This window comes from Ursus americanus, chromosome 18 (assembly GCF_024610735.1).
Source record: "Ursus americanus isolate L20-20 chromosome 18, mUrsAme1.1.p, whole genome shotgun sequence".
Lineage (NCBI taxonomy): Eukaryota > Metazoa > Chordata > Mammalia > Carnivora > Ursidae > Ursus > Ursus americanus.
Window position 1 is genome coordinate 46,244,674 of NC_142144.1, and position 18,025 is coordinate 46,262,698.

General features: G+C 39.3%; 1 protein-coding gene across 2 annotated transcripts in view; it reads left to right on the forward strand.

Annotated features, from left to right (window-relative positions):
- Positions 1 to 18,025, forward strand: part of HACD4 (3-hydroxyacyl-CoA dehydratase 4) — a 38,685-nt gene that overhangs the window by 7,158 nt on the left and 13,502 nt on the right. For both annotated transcript variants that reach the window (XM_087869613.1, XM_045780391.2), the window contains exon 4: positions 13,367 to 13,479. In XM_087869613.1, the coding sequence (XP_087725739.1) occupies positions 13,367 to 13,479 (113 nt within the window). The remainder of the gene's footprint in view (positions 1 to 13,366; positions 13,480 to 18,025) is intronic.

Here is an 18,025-nt window from a genome sequence, read left to right on the forward strand (position 1 = left end):
TTATGTTTAAATAGTTAAGGAAAGTCCATACTGTTTTCCCCAGTGGCTACATTAATTTACATTCCCACCAACAGTTGCCTTTTCTCCACATCCTTACCAACACTTGTTGTTTCTTGTCTCTTTGATTCTAGACACTGCCAGGTGTGAGGTGATATCTCATTGTGGTTTTGATTTGCATTTCCCTGATGATGAGTGATGTTGAGCGTCTTCTAATATGCCTGTAGGCCATCTGTAGGTTTTCTTTGAAAACATGTCTATTCAATTCTTCTGCCCATTTTTTAATTGGTTTGTTTGTTTTTCTGGTGTAAGTACTTCCTATATATTTGGATATTAGCCCCTTATCAGATATTTCTCATTCAAATATGTTCTCCCATTCAGTAGGTAGCCTTTTTGTTTTGTTGATAGTTTCATTTACTGTGCAAAAGCTTTTTATTTTGGTGTAGTCCCGATGGTTTAGTTTTGCTTTTGTTTCTCTTGCCTGAGGAGACATATGTATAAGTATGTTGCTAAGGCTGATGTCCAGGAGATTACTGGCTATGTTTTCTTTAGGAGTTTAACAGTTGTAGGTCTCACATTTAGGTCTTTAATCCATTTCGAGTTTGTTTTTGTGTATGGTATAAGAAAGTGGTCCAGTTTCTTTCTTTCACATGTAGCTGTCCCATTTTCTCAACACTTGTAGGAGAGACTGTCTTTTCCCCATTGGATAATATTGCTTCCTTTGTTGAAGATTAATTGACCATATAATCATGGGTTTATTTCTGGGCTTTCTGTTCTGTTCCTTTGATCTGTGTGTCTGTTTTTGTGCCAGTACCATGCTGTTTTGATTACTTCAGCTTTGTCCTGTATCTCAGAATCTGGGATTGTAATACCTCCACTGTGTGGTTCTTTCTCAAGACTACTTTGTCTATTCGAGGTCTTCGTGGTTCCATACAAAGTTTAGGGTTGTTTGTTCTAGTTCTGTGAAAATGCTTGTGGTATTTTTATAGGGTGTGCTTTGAGTCTCTAGTCTGCTTTGGATAGTATGGACATTGTAATGATAATAATTCTCCCATGAGCGTGGTTTTGCAGGTAGGTTTTAATCACATTATCAGTATTACAGAATCTGTTTTATACTTCGTACTGTTTCATCCTCTCTTGACTTAAAGTTAGCAGTTGAAAAGCAAACCTGTGGGGCGCCTGGGTGGCACAGTGGTTAAGCGTCTGCCTTCGGCTCAGGGCGTGATCCCGGCGTTATGGGATCGAGTCCCACGTCAGGCTCCTCCGCTATGAGCCTGCTTCTTCCTCTCCCACTCCCCCTGCTTGTGTTCCCTCTCTTGCTGGCTGTCTCTATCTCTGTCAAATAAATAAATAAAAATCTTAAAAAAAGAAAAGCAAACCTGTGAAAACTTGCAACTCAAGTCACTAATAAGAACTCTATGAAAAGGGGCGCCTGGGTGGCACAGCGGTTAAGCGTCTGCCTTCGGCTCAGGGCGTGATCCTGGCGTTACGAGATCGAGCCCCACATCAGGCTCCTCCACTGTGAGCCTGCTTCTTCCTCTCCCACTCCCCCTGCTTGTGTTCCCTGTCTCACTGGCTGTCTCTATCTCTGTCAAATAAATAAATAAAATCTTTAAAAAAAAAAAAAAAGAACTCTATGAAAAAATGGCCTCATTCCGAGACACTGCAGAGTTAGACTGGCCAGTTGGAAACAGGGCGGTGATGTGCTGTGAAGCGCTGGGGTGATCCTCTCTGAAGGGGCAGATTTCACAGCCAGTTCCCACTCTCACTGGGCCCCTGCCCTGGGCAGTGTAGGATTGGAGTCATTCAGACTTGGGTTTGACACCTGGCTCCCCCAGCTATCACTGTGGGATCATATCCACAGTCATTGAGCTGTTTTGGGGAAAAGACAGCACACAAAATATCTGGCCAAGAGTAAATGGTCCAGGGACACCTCGGTGGCTCAGTAGGTTAAGCTTCTGCTTTTGGCTCTGGGCGTGATCCTAGGGTCCTGGGACCGAGCCCTGCATTGGGCTCTGCTCAGCGGGGAGCCTACTTCTCCCTCTCCCCTCCAACGCCCCCACGTTCTCTCTTTCAAATAAATAAAATCTTCAAAAAAAAAAAAAAAGGTAAATGGGGGTGCCTGTGTGGCTCAGCCGTTGGGCGTCTGCCTTCGGCTTGGGTCGTGATCCCAGGGTCCTGGGATTGAGCCCCGCATCGGGATCCCTGCTTGGCGAGAAGCCTACTTCTCCCTCTCCTATTCCCCTTGCTTGTGTTCCCTCTCTCTCTGTCTCTGTCAGATAAATAAATAAAATCTTTAAAAAAAGGGGAAAAACCGGTAAATGATCCAAAAAAGAAAAAGTTTCCTTCACCCATATCCAAAGAATAGAATACTCAGCCGTTTCTTGTTTTTTCTGCTACTTTTACTGAATACAAATGGAAAGGAGAGATCATTCATGTTTATCTAATATAGCATCTAATCATAGACTGGGGAATCCTGCAGACCTGGATTCAAATCCCAGTTCTAGCTCTTACTCATTGTATGAATTTATTTTTTTTTACTTCAAGTTTTTATTGAAATTCCAGTTAGTTAACAGATAGTGTAATACTAGTTTCAGGAGTAGAAACTAGTTGTATGAATTTAAACATAGGAATTGTTCTGAGCCTCATTTTCTCATGTGATGTGAAAATAACACTTATTTTCTCTCATGAAGTGACTGAAAAAATGGGTGGGATAAGTTCCTAGTGCTTAGTTAGAATACAATATCTGGAAGCTATTGCTATTATTTTAGCTATTATTTGTTTCCTGTACCAGGTCTTTAGCCCTAGAGGACCATGTTCCTTTTTTCTTTTCTTCTTTTTTTTTTTTTTTTTTTTTAAGATTTGTTTTAAAAGAGCGAGAGCCTGCATGAGTGTGAGGGTGGAGGCAGAGGGGCAGGGGGAGAGGGAGGAGCAGACTACCCCCTGAGCAGAGCCCAAGCCAGGGCTCCATCCCAGGACCCTGAGACCATGACCTGAGGCAAAGGCAGACACTTAACTGACTGAGCCACCCGGGCACGCCCACCATATTCCTTTTTAAAGGCAGGTTGAAGGAAGATGAGGAATTCACGGGTGGAGATTCAATATAGGAAATCATTGCTGGTAAGGCAAGAGAAAAAAGTGGTATTTTCCATATGAAGAGGGAGATAAAAGTTAGGTGACTATATGAACATGTGTTTAAAATCAACAGAAAAAGGGGTTTCTGTGAGGATAACTTTAACTATTTGCAAAATAAATTGGGAAAATGGAAATGACTAAGTTTGACAAGTTGCATTGTGAAAATAATCTGCCAGAATCTGATTGTACTGCTAGCATCTAGCAAATTGTTTAGGACGTAAACATACGCCTTAAGTTTTTGTTGACTATCGTGACACAGATTCTTGTAATAAAATTTGTTTAAAATACCATGAAAGTTTAAAAGATGGAAATAGGAATATAATCCTAAGGAGCCTATTAAGAACTTAGCATTAGAAGTTTATGGGAGATTTTAAATTTTACTTATTAAATAAAAGTAGAGAAATAGTATTCATTAGGATGTGAAGACATTTTACGTCTTGAAATAGCAAATGTAAAATAAAAATCAGGGTAATATTTAGAGTCTGAACTCCTAATAACAGAGTAGCCAGCTAGCCAAGACCTAGATGGACTTCCCTTAAGTATATTTCCTTATAAAAAGGGGTACATATCTGTCCCCGAAGAAGCATATTTTTGGGGAACAAGATTTATTGATGTGTATTACATGTAACAACCAAAACACTTACAGTTCTAGCATCCTGTCACGCTCATTCTAGAGACAGAATTAACGACCCAGGTTGAATGAAAGTTGTAGGCTGTCATAGGGAATTATTTTGTCTGGAGTATGACCAAATTCATTGAAAGTCTAAGTTATGTTTTCTTTTGGTACACTTCTTTGGACTTTTACTTTAATTTTTTTAAGGTTTTCATTTATTTGAGAGAGAGAGAGAAAAAACACTAGAGTGGGAAGAGGCAGAGGGACAAGCAGACTCTGCTGAGTGAGGAGCCCAAATGGGCTGCTTAATCCCAAGACCCTGAGATCATCACCTGAGCTGAAGTCAGACACTTAACTGACCGAGTCACCTCCACCCCTGGACTTTTTACTTTTTAAGGCTAAATTGGCTAATAATTAGTTCTATAGTATAACAGCATTTTCAAAACTAAGAGTAGTGTTATTTTAGTTACAGTGTAAGAAACGCAGGTGAGAAACAGGACAGGTAGACTGGGAAGAAAGAAAATAGAAGACCTTAACGATGCCTAGAAGATATGCACCTTTTTTATGATTTCCAAAATTATGTAGGCTTATCCTGTAATAGAAATTATTATACAACTTAGAAATCTGATTTCTTGGAGTTCTAGAAGTCCTAGAGTATTTAAATGTGGTTTTAATCACTGTTAATGTAATGGTTTCTAGAACTATGATCGCTGTAATCAAACTATATCCTGGTTTGGTAATTTAAACTAATAATGGCACATATATATATATTGAATCTTTTTATTCAAAGTGAGTTTGCAGTGTCTGCTGTTAATGGGGCTCGAGTGATTTTTAAGTCTTTTTTGTTGGCATGGATAACAAGAGAGGGATTCACCACATCAGGGAAGACAGCTACCATTTTCATCCCGGGTTACTATTTTTGTTGTGATTGTCTGGCTTCCTTTTTTTTTTTTTTTAATCTCTTTGCGATTTTATCTGTCCTCTATTTGCATTACTCATTTACTATCTTTTCTACAGTTTTCCAGAAGGACCTGGTGTTGGAAAGAGCTTCAGAAACCCGTATCGTCATGTTCAAAGTTGCATTTTCTACCCCCTTCCTTTGAGTTCTGCCGACAGTTAGAAGAATTCCCTCATTATGAGATGACTCTGAGGCCTCTGTTTTAAAAAAACCAAACAAAACTCTAAGGTTGTGTAACCATTCTTGGTTTTCCTGTTTCCCCATTTTTAAGTGAGGAAACTGTAGTTAAGAATGTGGCTAAGCTACTCGGTAATCCTGGCTGGTCGCGCACAGTATCTTGAAAAATGCATGGCGTCCAGCTGCTTTCCGTGGGCCAAAAAACACATCCGCATATTTGTGATGTTATTTTGCCATTACCTTTGTGAGACGAAGGCATGACTGAAATCTTGTTTTGGAAACTGGTCTTCCAAAATATCAAGATAAGCAACTCCAAAAAGCTACAGGAAAATTTAGCTAGTTGAGCCGTGTATCAAATGGTGGTGGCAGGTATCCAGGAGGTCTGTTTTCTGTGTTTTGTTCCGTGCGTTTCTAGATGTTTTATACACACATCTTTATTTTGACAGGGAAAAGCCATTATGAATTTCCGAAATTATACACAATTGACAATAAGGCTAAAATAATTTAGGACAATAAAAAATTTTAATGTATTTTCAAAATACATAATATACAATAAACAATAATAAATTTAATGTATTTTTTAAAATATACTTTAGGGGAAAAAGGCAAAACTGTGACATAAATAGTTGCTTATAGACATCCTTTTTTGGAAATAATTACATATCAATTAAAATCATATAAAGAAATACAGTAAACTTTTTATGTTTTAATTTATAAAATGGGAAAGTAATTTAGGTCCAAAACAAACACATAACTATTATAAGACATGATAATATAAGTGAAAACTAGGCATCTTTCCTCTCTAACCTCTTCCTCCCAAAAGAGCTCACATATTTAGCTTAGTAAGGAAAAAAAAGTTGAATTGGGAAATTCATTTATTTCAGTTGGTGTAATCAAAATAACTTAGCTTTTATTTTCTATTTTATTTTCTATTTTTAAAAACAACTGGGTTTTTATAGTGTGGAAACACTGCCAACCCTGAAATACTGATCTTGAAGGACTTTGTTCGAACTTTGTGCAGAAGCCTGAGAGAGGTTTTTATTTTTATTTTATTTTATTTATTTTTTAAAGATTTTATTTATTTATTTGACAGAGAGAGACAGCCAGCGAGAGAGGGAACACAAGCAGGGGGAGTGGGAGAGGGAGAAGCAGGCTCCCAGTGGAGGAGCCTGATGTGGGGCTCGATCCCATAACGCCGGGATCACGCCCTGAGCCGAAGGCAGATGCTTAACGACTGAGCCACCCAGGCGCCCCAGGAGAGGTTTTTATTGACCTAGCTCTAGGTTGTCTCGACTCCAGGAGAGGGGAAAACATCCACAAAACTAGCCTTTGGATCAGGGCATCAGACCGATGCACATTTAGGAAACTCTCAGAGTAATCCCATTTACTTCTTCACCTTTGGAGAAATGCTTGAAATTCAAAGACTTCATACATAATTGAATTAAAATGGCTAAATTCTGCATTCTTCCTTTGCATTGCAAGACACACCTGCTGCATGTGTGTTAGTTTACAAAACTTGAAAAATCTATAATTCAGAACACTAGGAATTACTGCCCCCAGATTACTGTGCCCACAGAAACTTACATTTGTGAACCCAAATTGCAAAAACTTTTATATTTACGAATATCACCTCCTATTTCTGCGAAGGGCAGGCAGGGGTCTGCTTGCCAAAACTCACTCCAAAGACTTTTCACAGTCGTCGATTCTGAGAACAAATATGAAGACAAGGGTGCCTTGACATAAACCCTTTTAGGGAAACAGCCAAGTTTCACCCTGATTTCTTTTTAGCTGTGAAGCAGGTGTCTCTTTGCAGTGCTAGATGAAATAATCTGGTTTTCCATGTAGTCCTATGGGTTTTCTCTCCAGTTTTGAGTTGAGAACAGGTTTGTATTGTTAGAGATGAAACTGTCCTGGAATGTGTGTCAAGCTCATGTTCTCAGTGTTGAAGCCTCCTGGGAATGAATGACACAATTCACTCTGTAGGTAAGATTTTAGATTTTTCCCTTTTTACTTTTTTTTTTTTTTTTTTGTATTTGATCCATGGAGTTCTTCAGTGTGATTGTTATAAAACTATATTTGTAGTATAATTTTAAAGATGCTGAGATTGGGGCGCCTGGGTGGCACAGCGGTTAAGCGTCTGCCTTCGGCTCAGGCCGTGATCCCAGTGTTCTGGGATTGAGCCCCACATCAGGCTCCTCCGCTATGAGCCTGCTTCTTCCTCTCCCACTCCCCCTGCTTGTGTTCCCTCTCTCGCCGGCTTTCTCTATCTCTGTCAAATAAATAAATAAAATCTTAAAAAAAAAAAAGATGCTGAGATTAACCTTTTTTATTCACTGATAGTCTTAATCTAGATAGAAAAATATATTTTCCTGTGAATATACTAATCACTACATTAAATTATGTTTATTTTATTAGTAATAACTTACATTTATTTAGGGCTTTTTATGTGCCAAATAGTTTTCTACGTTCATGTCCATTAACTCATTGAATCTAAAGTCTTCGATAATAACCTTATCCTTTATAATTTACTATATAAGGCTAATGCTAATTATTATCTGCAGTCTAATTACTTAGCACAGAAGCTAAATAAATTACCCAAGGCCCGTACATTGTGAATGGTGGAGTGAAAATTTGGATTTAGGCTATTTGTCTTGAACTCTCAACTATTCTAAATTTGCTTACTGTATATCTCACCAAGGAGGATATAAATACCCTGAGGGCTGGAACTTGGTCTTGTTCATAGCTACATCTCCCAGGACCCAGAACAGTACACTCAATAAATATCTACTGAATGATGAATAAACAAAAAATATTTAAATAGAAATATGTAAATGCTTATGTCTTATAGAAGAAAGTAATTGGTGGGTTTTTTTGTTTTGTTTTAGATTTTTATTTATTTATTACAGAGAGTACACGAGCAGGGGGAGTAGAAGAGGGAGCAGCAGACTCCCCACTGAGCAGGGGGCCCAATACGGGGCTCAATCCCAGGACCCTGGGATTGTGACCTGAGCCGAAGTCAGCCGCTTAACCAACGGAGCCACCCAGGCGCCCTGTAATTGGTGGTTTTGAACATGTTAAGGATGTTTCTGAAGTTCTTAACAAAAGTTCGTAGGATTGAAATAGTTTGGGTTATTGTTTTAGTAAAATAATAGTCTTTGAGGCTAAAAATAATTTTTATTTCTTTTTAAAATGAAGTATAATTAACATTTAGTGTCGTAGTTCAGGGTACAGTATGATTCAACAATTCTATACATTACTCAGCGCTCACCACAGTAAGTGCGCTCTTAATATCCTTTATCTGTTTCACTCAGCCCCCCACCACATCCCCTTGTGCAGCCATCAGTTTGTTCTCTGTATTTGAGTCTGTTTTATTGTTTCTCCTTTCTGTTTGTTCATTTGTTTTGTTTCTTAAATTCCACTTATGAATGAAATCCTGTAGTATTTGTCTTTCTCATTTCACGTAGCATTATACCCTCTAGGTCCATTCATGCTGTTGCAGATGGCGAGATCTCATTTTCTTATGAGTAATATTCCAGTCATATGTGGAATTCAAGAAACAAGAAGATGAACAATGGAGAAAGAAAGGAAAATAAGATAAAATCAGAGAGGGAGTTGGGGCACCTGGGTGGCTCAGTTCGTTAAGCGGCTGACTTTGGCTCAGGTCATGATCTCGGAGTCCTGGGATCAAGCCCTGCATCAGGCTTCCCACTCAGCAGAGAGTCTGCTTCTCCCTCTGCCTCTGCTTCTCCTTCCACTTGTGCTGTCCCTCTTGCAAGTAAATAAATAAAATATTTTAAAAAACCCAAATTTATAAAAAGGGAGGCAAACCATAAGAGACTTTTAACTATAGGAAACAAACTGAGGGTTGCTGGAGGGGAGGTGGGTGGGGAATGGGGTAACTGGATGGTGGGGATTAAGGAGGGCACGTGATGGCACGAGCATTGGGTGTTATGTGCAACTGAAGAATCACTAAACTCTGCCTCTGAAACATAATACATTATGTTAACTAAATTGAATTTAAATAAAATAATTTTAAAAATTCCATTGTATATAACATACATCTTCTTTAGCCATTTTCTGTGGATGGACACTTGGGTTGCTTCCTTATCTTGGCTATTATAAGTAATGCTGCAATAAACATAAGGGTGTGTATATCTTTTTAAATTAGTGTTTTTGGTTTTTTTTGGGTAAATATCTAGTAGTGGAATTACTGGGTCATATGGTAATTCTATTTTTAATTTTTAAGGAACCTCCTACTGTCTTCCACAGTGACTGCACCACAGACATTTTCACCAGCAGTGCACGAAGGTTCCTTTTCTCCATGTCCTCACTAATACCTATGTCCTGTGTTTCTGATTTTAGCCATCCTGACTGATGTGAGGCGGTATCTCGTTGTGGTTTTGATTTGTGTTTCCCTGATGTCGAGTGATGTGCGCATCGTCTCATGTGTCTTCGGCCATCTGAATGTCTTTGGAAAAAGGTCTATTCAGGTCCCCTGCCTATTCGTAATGAGATCATTCGGTGTATTTGGTGCTGTAGAAGTTCTTCATGTATTTTGGGTACTAACGCCTTACAGGATATGTGTCATTTGCAAATATCTTCTCCCGTTCAGTAGGTTGCCTTTTTGCCGATGGTTTCCTTCCCTGCACAACAGTTCTTTGTTTTGGTGTAGTCTCGGTAGTTTCCTTTCACGTTTGTTTTCTCTTGCCTGAGGAGACCTGTCGGGAAAAGTGGTTCCATGGCTGATGTCAAAGAAATTACTGCCTGTGCTGTCTTCTAGGATTTTTATGGTTTCAGGTCTCATGTTTAGGTCTTTGACCCATTTTGAGTTTATTTTTGTGTGTGGTGTAAGAAAGCGGTCCAGTTTCATTCTTTTGAATGTAGCTGTCTCATTTTCCCAGCACCATTTGTTGCAGAGACCGTCTTTTCCCCATTGTGTATTCTTGCCCCCTTTGTTGTAGATTAATTGACCATATGAGCATGCATTTATTTCTGGGCTCCCTATCCTGTTCCCTTGATTTATGTGTCTGTTTCTGTGCCAATACCATACTGTTTTGATTAATACGGCTTTGTCTTTTGATTAATACAGCTTTGTCATGTATCTTACAATCTGGGATTGTAGCAGCTCCAGCTTTGTTCTTTTTTCTCAAGATGGCTTTGTCTATTTGAAGTCTTGTGGTTCCACACAAATTTTAGGATTCTTTATTCTAGTTCTGTGAAAGATGTTGTTGGCATTTTGATAGGGATTGCATTACATCTGTAGATTGCTTTGGGTGGTGTGGACATTTTTTTTTTTTTAAGATTATTTATTTATTTATTTGACAGAGATAGAGACAGCCAGCGAGAGAGGGAACACAAGCAGGGGAAGTGGGAGAGGAAGAAGCAGGCTCATAGCAGAGGAGCCTGATGTGGGGCTCGATCCCAGAACGCCGGGATCACGCCCTGAGCCGAAGGCAAACGCTTAACCGCTATGCCACCCAGGAGCCCCTGGTGTGGACATTTTAACAATATTGGTTCTTCTAACCCATAAGCGTGGAATAGCTTTCCATTTACATGTCATCTTCAATTTCTTTTATCAGAGTTTTATAGTTTCCGGAGTACAGGTCTTTCATCTCCTTGGTTAAATTTATTTCTGGGTATTTTGGGGTTTTTTTGGGGTCTTTTGTGCAATTGTAAATGTGATTGTTCTCTTCATTTCTTTTTCTACTACTTAATTCTAGAAATTCTCTCCATAGAGGGAATAGTTTGTAACTATATAATTGATAACTGAAGTGCCAGCTGCCATTTATTAAATAACAACTTAGTTTTAGTCACTGCTTAACTTAGAATTTAGGATTCCCAAATAGAACATAAAAATGCAAAGTATTTCTGTTTTATAGTTACCATACTTCTGAGTAGACCACATTAAGACAATGTTTAATTTGGCCTAAGTTATAGGGTTTTTTATTGTACTTTTATTCTACCTAGTTTGAGCCACACTAAACACTAAAAAGCCATTAGCAATTAGTCATGTTCTCTTAGGATTTATTTAAAATGACCAAGTGCTAAGTTCTCACAAGTGTAAAGCTCCAGATAACTGGTCAAATTGTTACACATAAAAAAGCAACAGATTGAAAAAGTCTGTTTTCCAGAAGTGTTTTTATGTTGATTTAGAATATCAAGGAGGTTCTTATTTTAAGGTTTAACTTTTGAAGAGAGGCTTTTTGAAAGGGTAGACTATAACCTGGATATTAGGCATGAGAGTAGCCCATAAAGTAACAAAGGGGAAAATGTATTAGTGTTTCAGAACAAGGGATTTAGAATCACATTGTCTAGATTTTACTCCAGATTTGTAGGCAAGTCACGTTCACTTTGTTTTGTTGTTTTTTAGAATTTTTATTTATTTGAGAGAGATGTGCACAAGAGGAGGGAGGGGCAGAGGGAGAAGGAGACTTCCTGCTGAGCAGGGAGCCTGATGTGGGACTCGATCCCAGGACCCTGGGATCACGACCTGAGCTGAAGGCAGATGCTTAACCGACTGCGCCACCCAGGCGCCCCTCAAGTGATGATATTCAACAGGGTGAATTCTGTGCAGCACCATTTTTGTTTTAGGAGATTTGCCTTTCTGTACTCATCAGTGAAGGGGCAGTCTGGCATCATGGTTAGCTTATAACTCTGCAAACCACAGAATGTGGGCTGTATGTTTCCAGGTCTGCCACTAGGGCAAGTCACTTCTCTGGTTCCCCAGTTTTTTATTTGTAAAAAGGTAAGATTGGGCTAATCTAGAGTGGACCCTCGAGATCCATCTTATCAAGCGTTATTTCGGGTTTTGCTTTCTGTAGTCAGCCATATAATTAGAAATGTGCACTGTATGTATGCACTCATGTATGTGTATCTTGAGATTTATCAAAAATTAGATGATTTTCCTAATTAGGCACTGACCAAACATAAGATTAGGAGGTTCCTAAGTACTTATTTGCTGCTAAGATCTTTTATCTGAAGGCTGCCAGGTGTCATTGACCGCAAGCTTGGATCATTTGGTAATAATTGCAGTTAAGTATACTTCATTATGTAAATATAATTAAATCAAGAAACTGGGGCATTTTAAAGAAAGATGGACAAGTCAGTACAGCTATGTAAATGGCTTCAATAGGTTGACTAAGGTTTGAATCATATCTGATTCACTGCTGCGGTCATGCGTGCCGACAGCTTGGGCACGTGCATATCTGATCATGTGGCCCAATGTTGGCAAATCTTGGATTTCTCTGCACTAGGTGATTTTCCAGGATGAACAGCCTATGATTCTAAGTCACCAATTGTTCCATTCTTTTCTCCTTGATCTGCCTTAAAAATAAAGACAACTACTGAAACATATAAAGCAGTCCTCCCCTTTTATCACTAATACGCTCCCTCAATCTCAAGTACATTTGCCTTTGACCACTGAGAGCAAAGTAGAATGTTTTGTTTAAAAAAAAATGCAGACTGTACAGGGGGCATTAATACAATATAAGAAGGCACATTAGATTGGGAAAGAAGAACTTATTTTTTGAGGTCAGTAATTGGAGCTAAGCTGTAAGTGTGTGAATTCTCCATGATTTGCAAATGCTTACTGACTTGGAAAAAAAAATGTGTATGTTGAATTCCTTTCATTTTCCGCTGGCTTATAAAGGTTAGGATTATATTACTTCTCTTCCCCTCTCCATTCACCCCCTAAAAAAAAAAAGAGCTGCAATAGTTTCCCTGTTAGATGAAATCGAAATTTCGTGGCCAACCCAGCCCCTGCCACGTTTTCAATTTTATCTCCTATTTATTCCCTTTTCTGCACTTTCCCCCAACTCCGGCCTCCAGGGGTTCTCCTTACTCCCTAAATACACCTGCATTTTCACACCTCTGCCTCTTTGCTTTGCCTGCTCCTCTGACCTAGGACGTCCTGTTTCCTATTCAGTCTACCTGACAAACTCCTGCTTCTTCTCCCAGATCCAGCTGAGGTGTTGCCCGTCTTCATAAGTTTCTCTGCATCCTTTCCCCAGGCAGGGATGTCCCTCCCCTGTGTTCCCATTCAGAGCACTTTAAATGACCGCAGTATTCACACTGTGTTGGAATTCTACCCCCACATTCTCCTACCACTGCTACCCTCCGGAGCAAGGACCGTGCTTTCACTATATGTATAACCTTGGCATCTAATACGTGGTGGACATTCCACAAAAGCTTGCCAGAGTGGGAAAAACATGGGCGCATATACCGCAGGAGGGAAAATTCCCTGATCAGATAAAATATGTCTTGTTTTCTTTTCATTCGTTATATATAATTTGGAGGACACAAAAAACACCAAGGAGGAAGTGAAATTGACCTACAGCCCTACTCCCTGAGAGCTCACGTTACTAGTTTAGCATACCTATTTCCAGTTAAAGCACACTTTGAAGAGGAACTCTGGTTTTTAAAATTAGAAAATTACCTACATGCTTAACAGATGATCCTAATTCTTGACTTTGCTGTTTCTTTGTTAGCTCACAGAGAGAATAGTCATCCTCTTTGTGGTGATCACCAGTCAAGAAGAAGTCCAAGAGAAGCACGTGGTGTGTGTTTTATTCATCTTTTGGAACCTGTTGGATATGGTTAGGTAAGGAGGCAAAATCCTCGCTTACAGCCAAGGTGCTTTTCTACAGCGAAACCAGTAATAGCTGCCTACATTTGGTTACTCTGACTGAGAGAGAAAAACAACCCCTTTCCAAGTTATTTTGTCTTGATATGGAAATGCATTCTGAGCGCTTTCCATAATGGGCATAGTGGAGGTAATGCAAACCTCCCGCGGAATTACAAGAGCAAATCAGGGCCTTCACGTTTCCAGCAGAAGACTTGGCATAGCACCAATTTGGGATGAACCTCACGGCTGCTTGCTAATGGAAGGCATTCCTTGAAATTGCTCAGGTACACGTTACTCTAACAAGCAAAGCAAGACTTCTGCTATGTCGTAGTCCGGATTTACAAAGCTGGTTTCTGTGAATTCCAGAATATTTTAAGTATATGGCCTCATCGCTCTGGGGAGAACGAACCTCTGCATACGTTTATTTTGTGTTCTTTTTATTGATGTATAATTAACTTACAATGTCATATTAGTTTGTAGGTGTACAACATACTGATTGGACAGGTCTTTTTTAAAGATTTTATTTATTTGACAGAGCAAGCACAAGCAGGGGGAGCAACAGAGGGAGAGGGAGAAGCAGGCTCCCCACTGAGCAGGGAGCCCGACGCGGGGCTCGATCCCAGGACCCTGGGATTGTGACCTGAGCCAAAGGCAGATGCTTAACCTACTGAGCCACCCAGGTGCCCGATTGGGTAGTTCTGTACGGTAATCAGTGCTGACCATGATAAGTGCGGTCTCCGTCTGGCACCATACAACATTATTACAGTATTTTTGACTATATTCCCTATGCTGTACTTTTTATCTCCGTGATACATTTTGTATATAATTCCAGTGGGTTCAAATGACGTACTGAGGTTATTTTGTGGATTCCCTGGGAACCCTTGAACCTCGGGTTAAGAACCTTTGCTGTAGATCATCTTCAGTTTCCTTCTATTTCTAAAACTTTGCTAAGAGGTGGGTCTGGTCTTTTCTATACCAGCAGTGGGGTAAACAGTCCCCTTTGCTCAGAGGCTCATCTTGGGAGGTGTCCTAACTGCTTTGCTTTCACAAGCGAGACCCGCCCCTTCCACTTGAAAGAGCTGGATGTGGATAAGTAACGAAAGAGCACTAGCATTTTAGCTGAGGTTATGTAAATTCTTCATTTATTATATTGTAACTCAGCTGAATTAAAGTATTTCTAAATAATGGGTTGAGCCCTAAACTGAGTTAGAATGAAATGTTTTGTTGAACGTAAAATGACTAATTCTTTGTATATATAATTTAGTAAGTTATTCCTCATTTTTAACTGATAATGTTGTAGACTTGGGGTGAATTTCATGGACTTTTGTAGCCTGTGACTTTCTGTTCATGAGACAAGGAGCCCCATCTGGGACTGTGACTTTCTGACATGTTGTTCTCTGGTACGCCTGACTCTTTCAGTGTTGATTCAGTCCCTTAAAAGTCAGTTAAACCCGTTAGACAACAAAATGATTTTAACATTGAGTAGTCTCATGATGTCATGGAAGGGCTTTTTAACATAGAAGACCTTAGGATGAATCCCACCTCCACTACTTGCTATATAATCTTGGACATACCACTGAACCTTCAAAAACAAGTAACAGAATTGAGATAATTCATGTACTTTAACATTCACCCTTTTATTTTTTTAATTTAATTAATTGATTAGAGCAAGAGTGGGGGTGGGGAGGGGTAGAGGGAAAGGGAGAGAATCTTAAGCAGGCTCCACACTGACTGAGCCACCCAGGTGCCTCCAACATTCACCTTTTTAAAATAGAAAATTTGTGGTTTTTAGTGTATTTAAAGATGTATAACTATCATTACTAATTTGAGGACATTTTCATTGCACTCTAAAGAAACCCCAAGCTCCCTTAGCAGTAAAATCCCCATTTTCTCCTCTCAGCCCCTGGCAACCACTAACATACTGTCTCTATGAATTTGCCTATTCTTGACATTTCATATAAATCAAACCATACAAGATGTGGCCTTTGGTGACTGATTTCCTTCACTTAGCATAATGTTTTCGAGTATTTTATTCCTTTTTCAGTTGATGGACATAACTTTTTGGTTATGAGGAATACTGCTGTGAACATTCATGTGGAAGCTTTTGTATGCACATAGGCTTTCATTTCTGCTGACTTAGAAGTGCAATTCCTGAGCACCTAGCCTTTTTGAAACTCAGTTCTCCTCTGTAAAGTTGGGGTGGAATTATCTTCCCAAGTTTACCCTAAAATGACTTTTTTTTTTTTTTTAATGCAAGGACTAGAGGGGCACCTGGGTGGCTCAGTCGGTTAAACGTCTGTCTTCGGCTCAGGTCATGATCCCGGGGTCCTGGGATCAAGCCCCACATCAGGCTCCCTGCTCAGCAGGGAGTCAGCTTTGCCCTCTGCCCTGCTTGTGTGCGTGTGTAATCTCTCTCTCAAATAAATAAAATCTTAAATAAATGCAAGGACTAGAAATTTCCTTAACCTGATAAAGGCGTCTATAAAAAATCCACATCCAGATGATTGTTAATGTTGAAAGACTGATGCTTTCCTCCTAAGATGAGGAATGAAACAAGGATGTACACTCTTGCCACTTCTGTTCAACATTGTACCGGAAGTTCTCGTCATGGCGGTTAGACAAGAAAATGCTGTAAAAAGCAATCCTGTTAGGAAGGAGTACAGTCTCTGTTGGCAGGTTATATGATTTTGTACATAAAAAAATCATAAGGAATCCACTAAAAATACTAGAACTAGCAAACTGGTAAAGAAAGGTTGTAGAATACAAAACCAATATACAAAAATCAGTTGTGTTCTATACACTTGGAATGACCTATCCTAAAATAAAATTAAGGAAAAAATTTTATTCATAATAGCATCAAAAAAATGAAGTACTTCGGAATACATTTAACAGAAGATGTGCAGAACTTCTACATTGAAAACTATAAAATACTGGGAGAAATTTAAGAATTTCTAAATAGGTAATCCATGTTTATGGGTTGAAAACTTAATCCTGTTAAGACTACAACACTCTCCAAATTGATCTGCATATTAATTGCGATCCTTATTAGAATCTGAGCTGGCTGCTTTGTGGAAATCGCAAAGCTGATCTCAAAACTCATACGGAAATTCAAGGAACTTAGACTAGCCCAAGCAGTCTTGAAGAACATAGTTGGAAGACTCACACTTCTCAATTTCAAAACTCACTACAAAGCAATAATAATCAAGAATGTGGTACTGGCATAAGGATATATCATAGAATAGAATTGGTAGTTCGGGGATAAGCTCTCACATTTATAGTCAATTGACTTTTGACAAGGGTACCAAGACCATTAAATGGGGGGGGATAGTCTTTTCAGCAAATGGTGCTGGGACAACAAGATGTGTGGACCCTTAACCTCACACCATATACAAAAATTAAAATGGATCAAAAACCTAAATGTAAGAGCTAAAACTATAAAACTGAGAAGAACACATGGGGGTAAATCTGTTTTTTTTGGATTTGGCAATGGATTCTTAGACACCAAAAACAGAAGCCACCAAAGAAAAAAAGATACATTGGACTTCATCAAAAATGGCTTTAAATATATAAGATGCTTATCTATACACTCTAGTAATAAAAAATAGATTCCATTTTTCACTGAGATTGGTACAAATCAAGTTTGATAACATGCCATGTTTAGCGAAGGCTTGGACTGTTGATATATAGTATTTATATACACAGATAAGCAAATGCAAAAAGGATTTGAGAGGATATATAAAAAACTGGCATTGGTCATTGCCTCTGAGGAATGGAATTGGGGTTCTGGAATGGGAGAAAGGTTTAGTTTTGTCCATTCCTGTTTTCAGAGTTTCAGATTTTGTTTTGCCATATCATGGACCGCCTATCCCAGTAGTTCTCAAAGTATAGTCCCCAAACGAGTGTGGCATCAGCATCCCCTGGAACTAGTTTATAGTACAAATTCTCTGGCTCTACCTCAGACCCACGGAATGAGACGCTGGGCATACGGCCCAGCACTCTGTGCTTTAGCAGGACCTCCAGTCAGAGAATCAGAAGGATGTAGACTACTTCATCTGTTACATCATGAGGGCAGCTTTCAAACCACCGACTGCACACAAAACAGTCCTCTAAGCCAGTTCTTTCATTGATCACGCAACAGGATCGCACAACCACACAAGCAGAAGGAAGCCAGAGAAGGACTTGGAAGTCACACTTGCATTTTAAATTCATTCCCTAAATATTTGCAAGTATGTGTCTTTAGAAACCTAGCTGCATGCTGCATTAAATGGGCTTACCTTCTGAGTGAAATTGAAGTCACCAATCAGGGAAACTTGTAATTTGCTGAGGGATAAGGGTTCCATTTTTCTTTGGTCACCTCCATAATTATCCATGATCCACCCCCGGAGAGAAGCCAGACTGACACAGTTCCCTTTCCCTTATTTATTTTTATCTCTTCTCCTGCTTAAATGATAGGAGTTTAAACTTTCCAGTTGTATCTCTGTATTTAATTACAGTGTAAGGTATTTTCTTCTCTTGTTCTTTC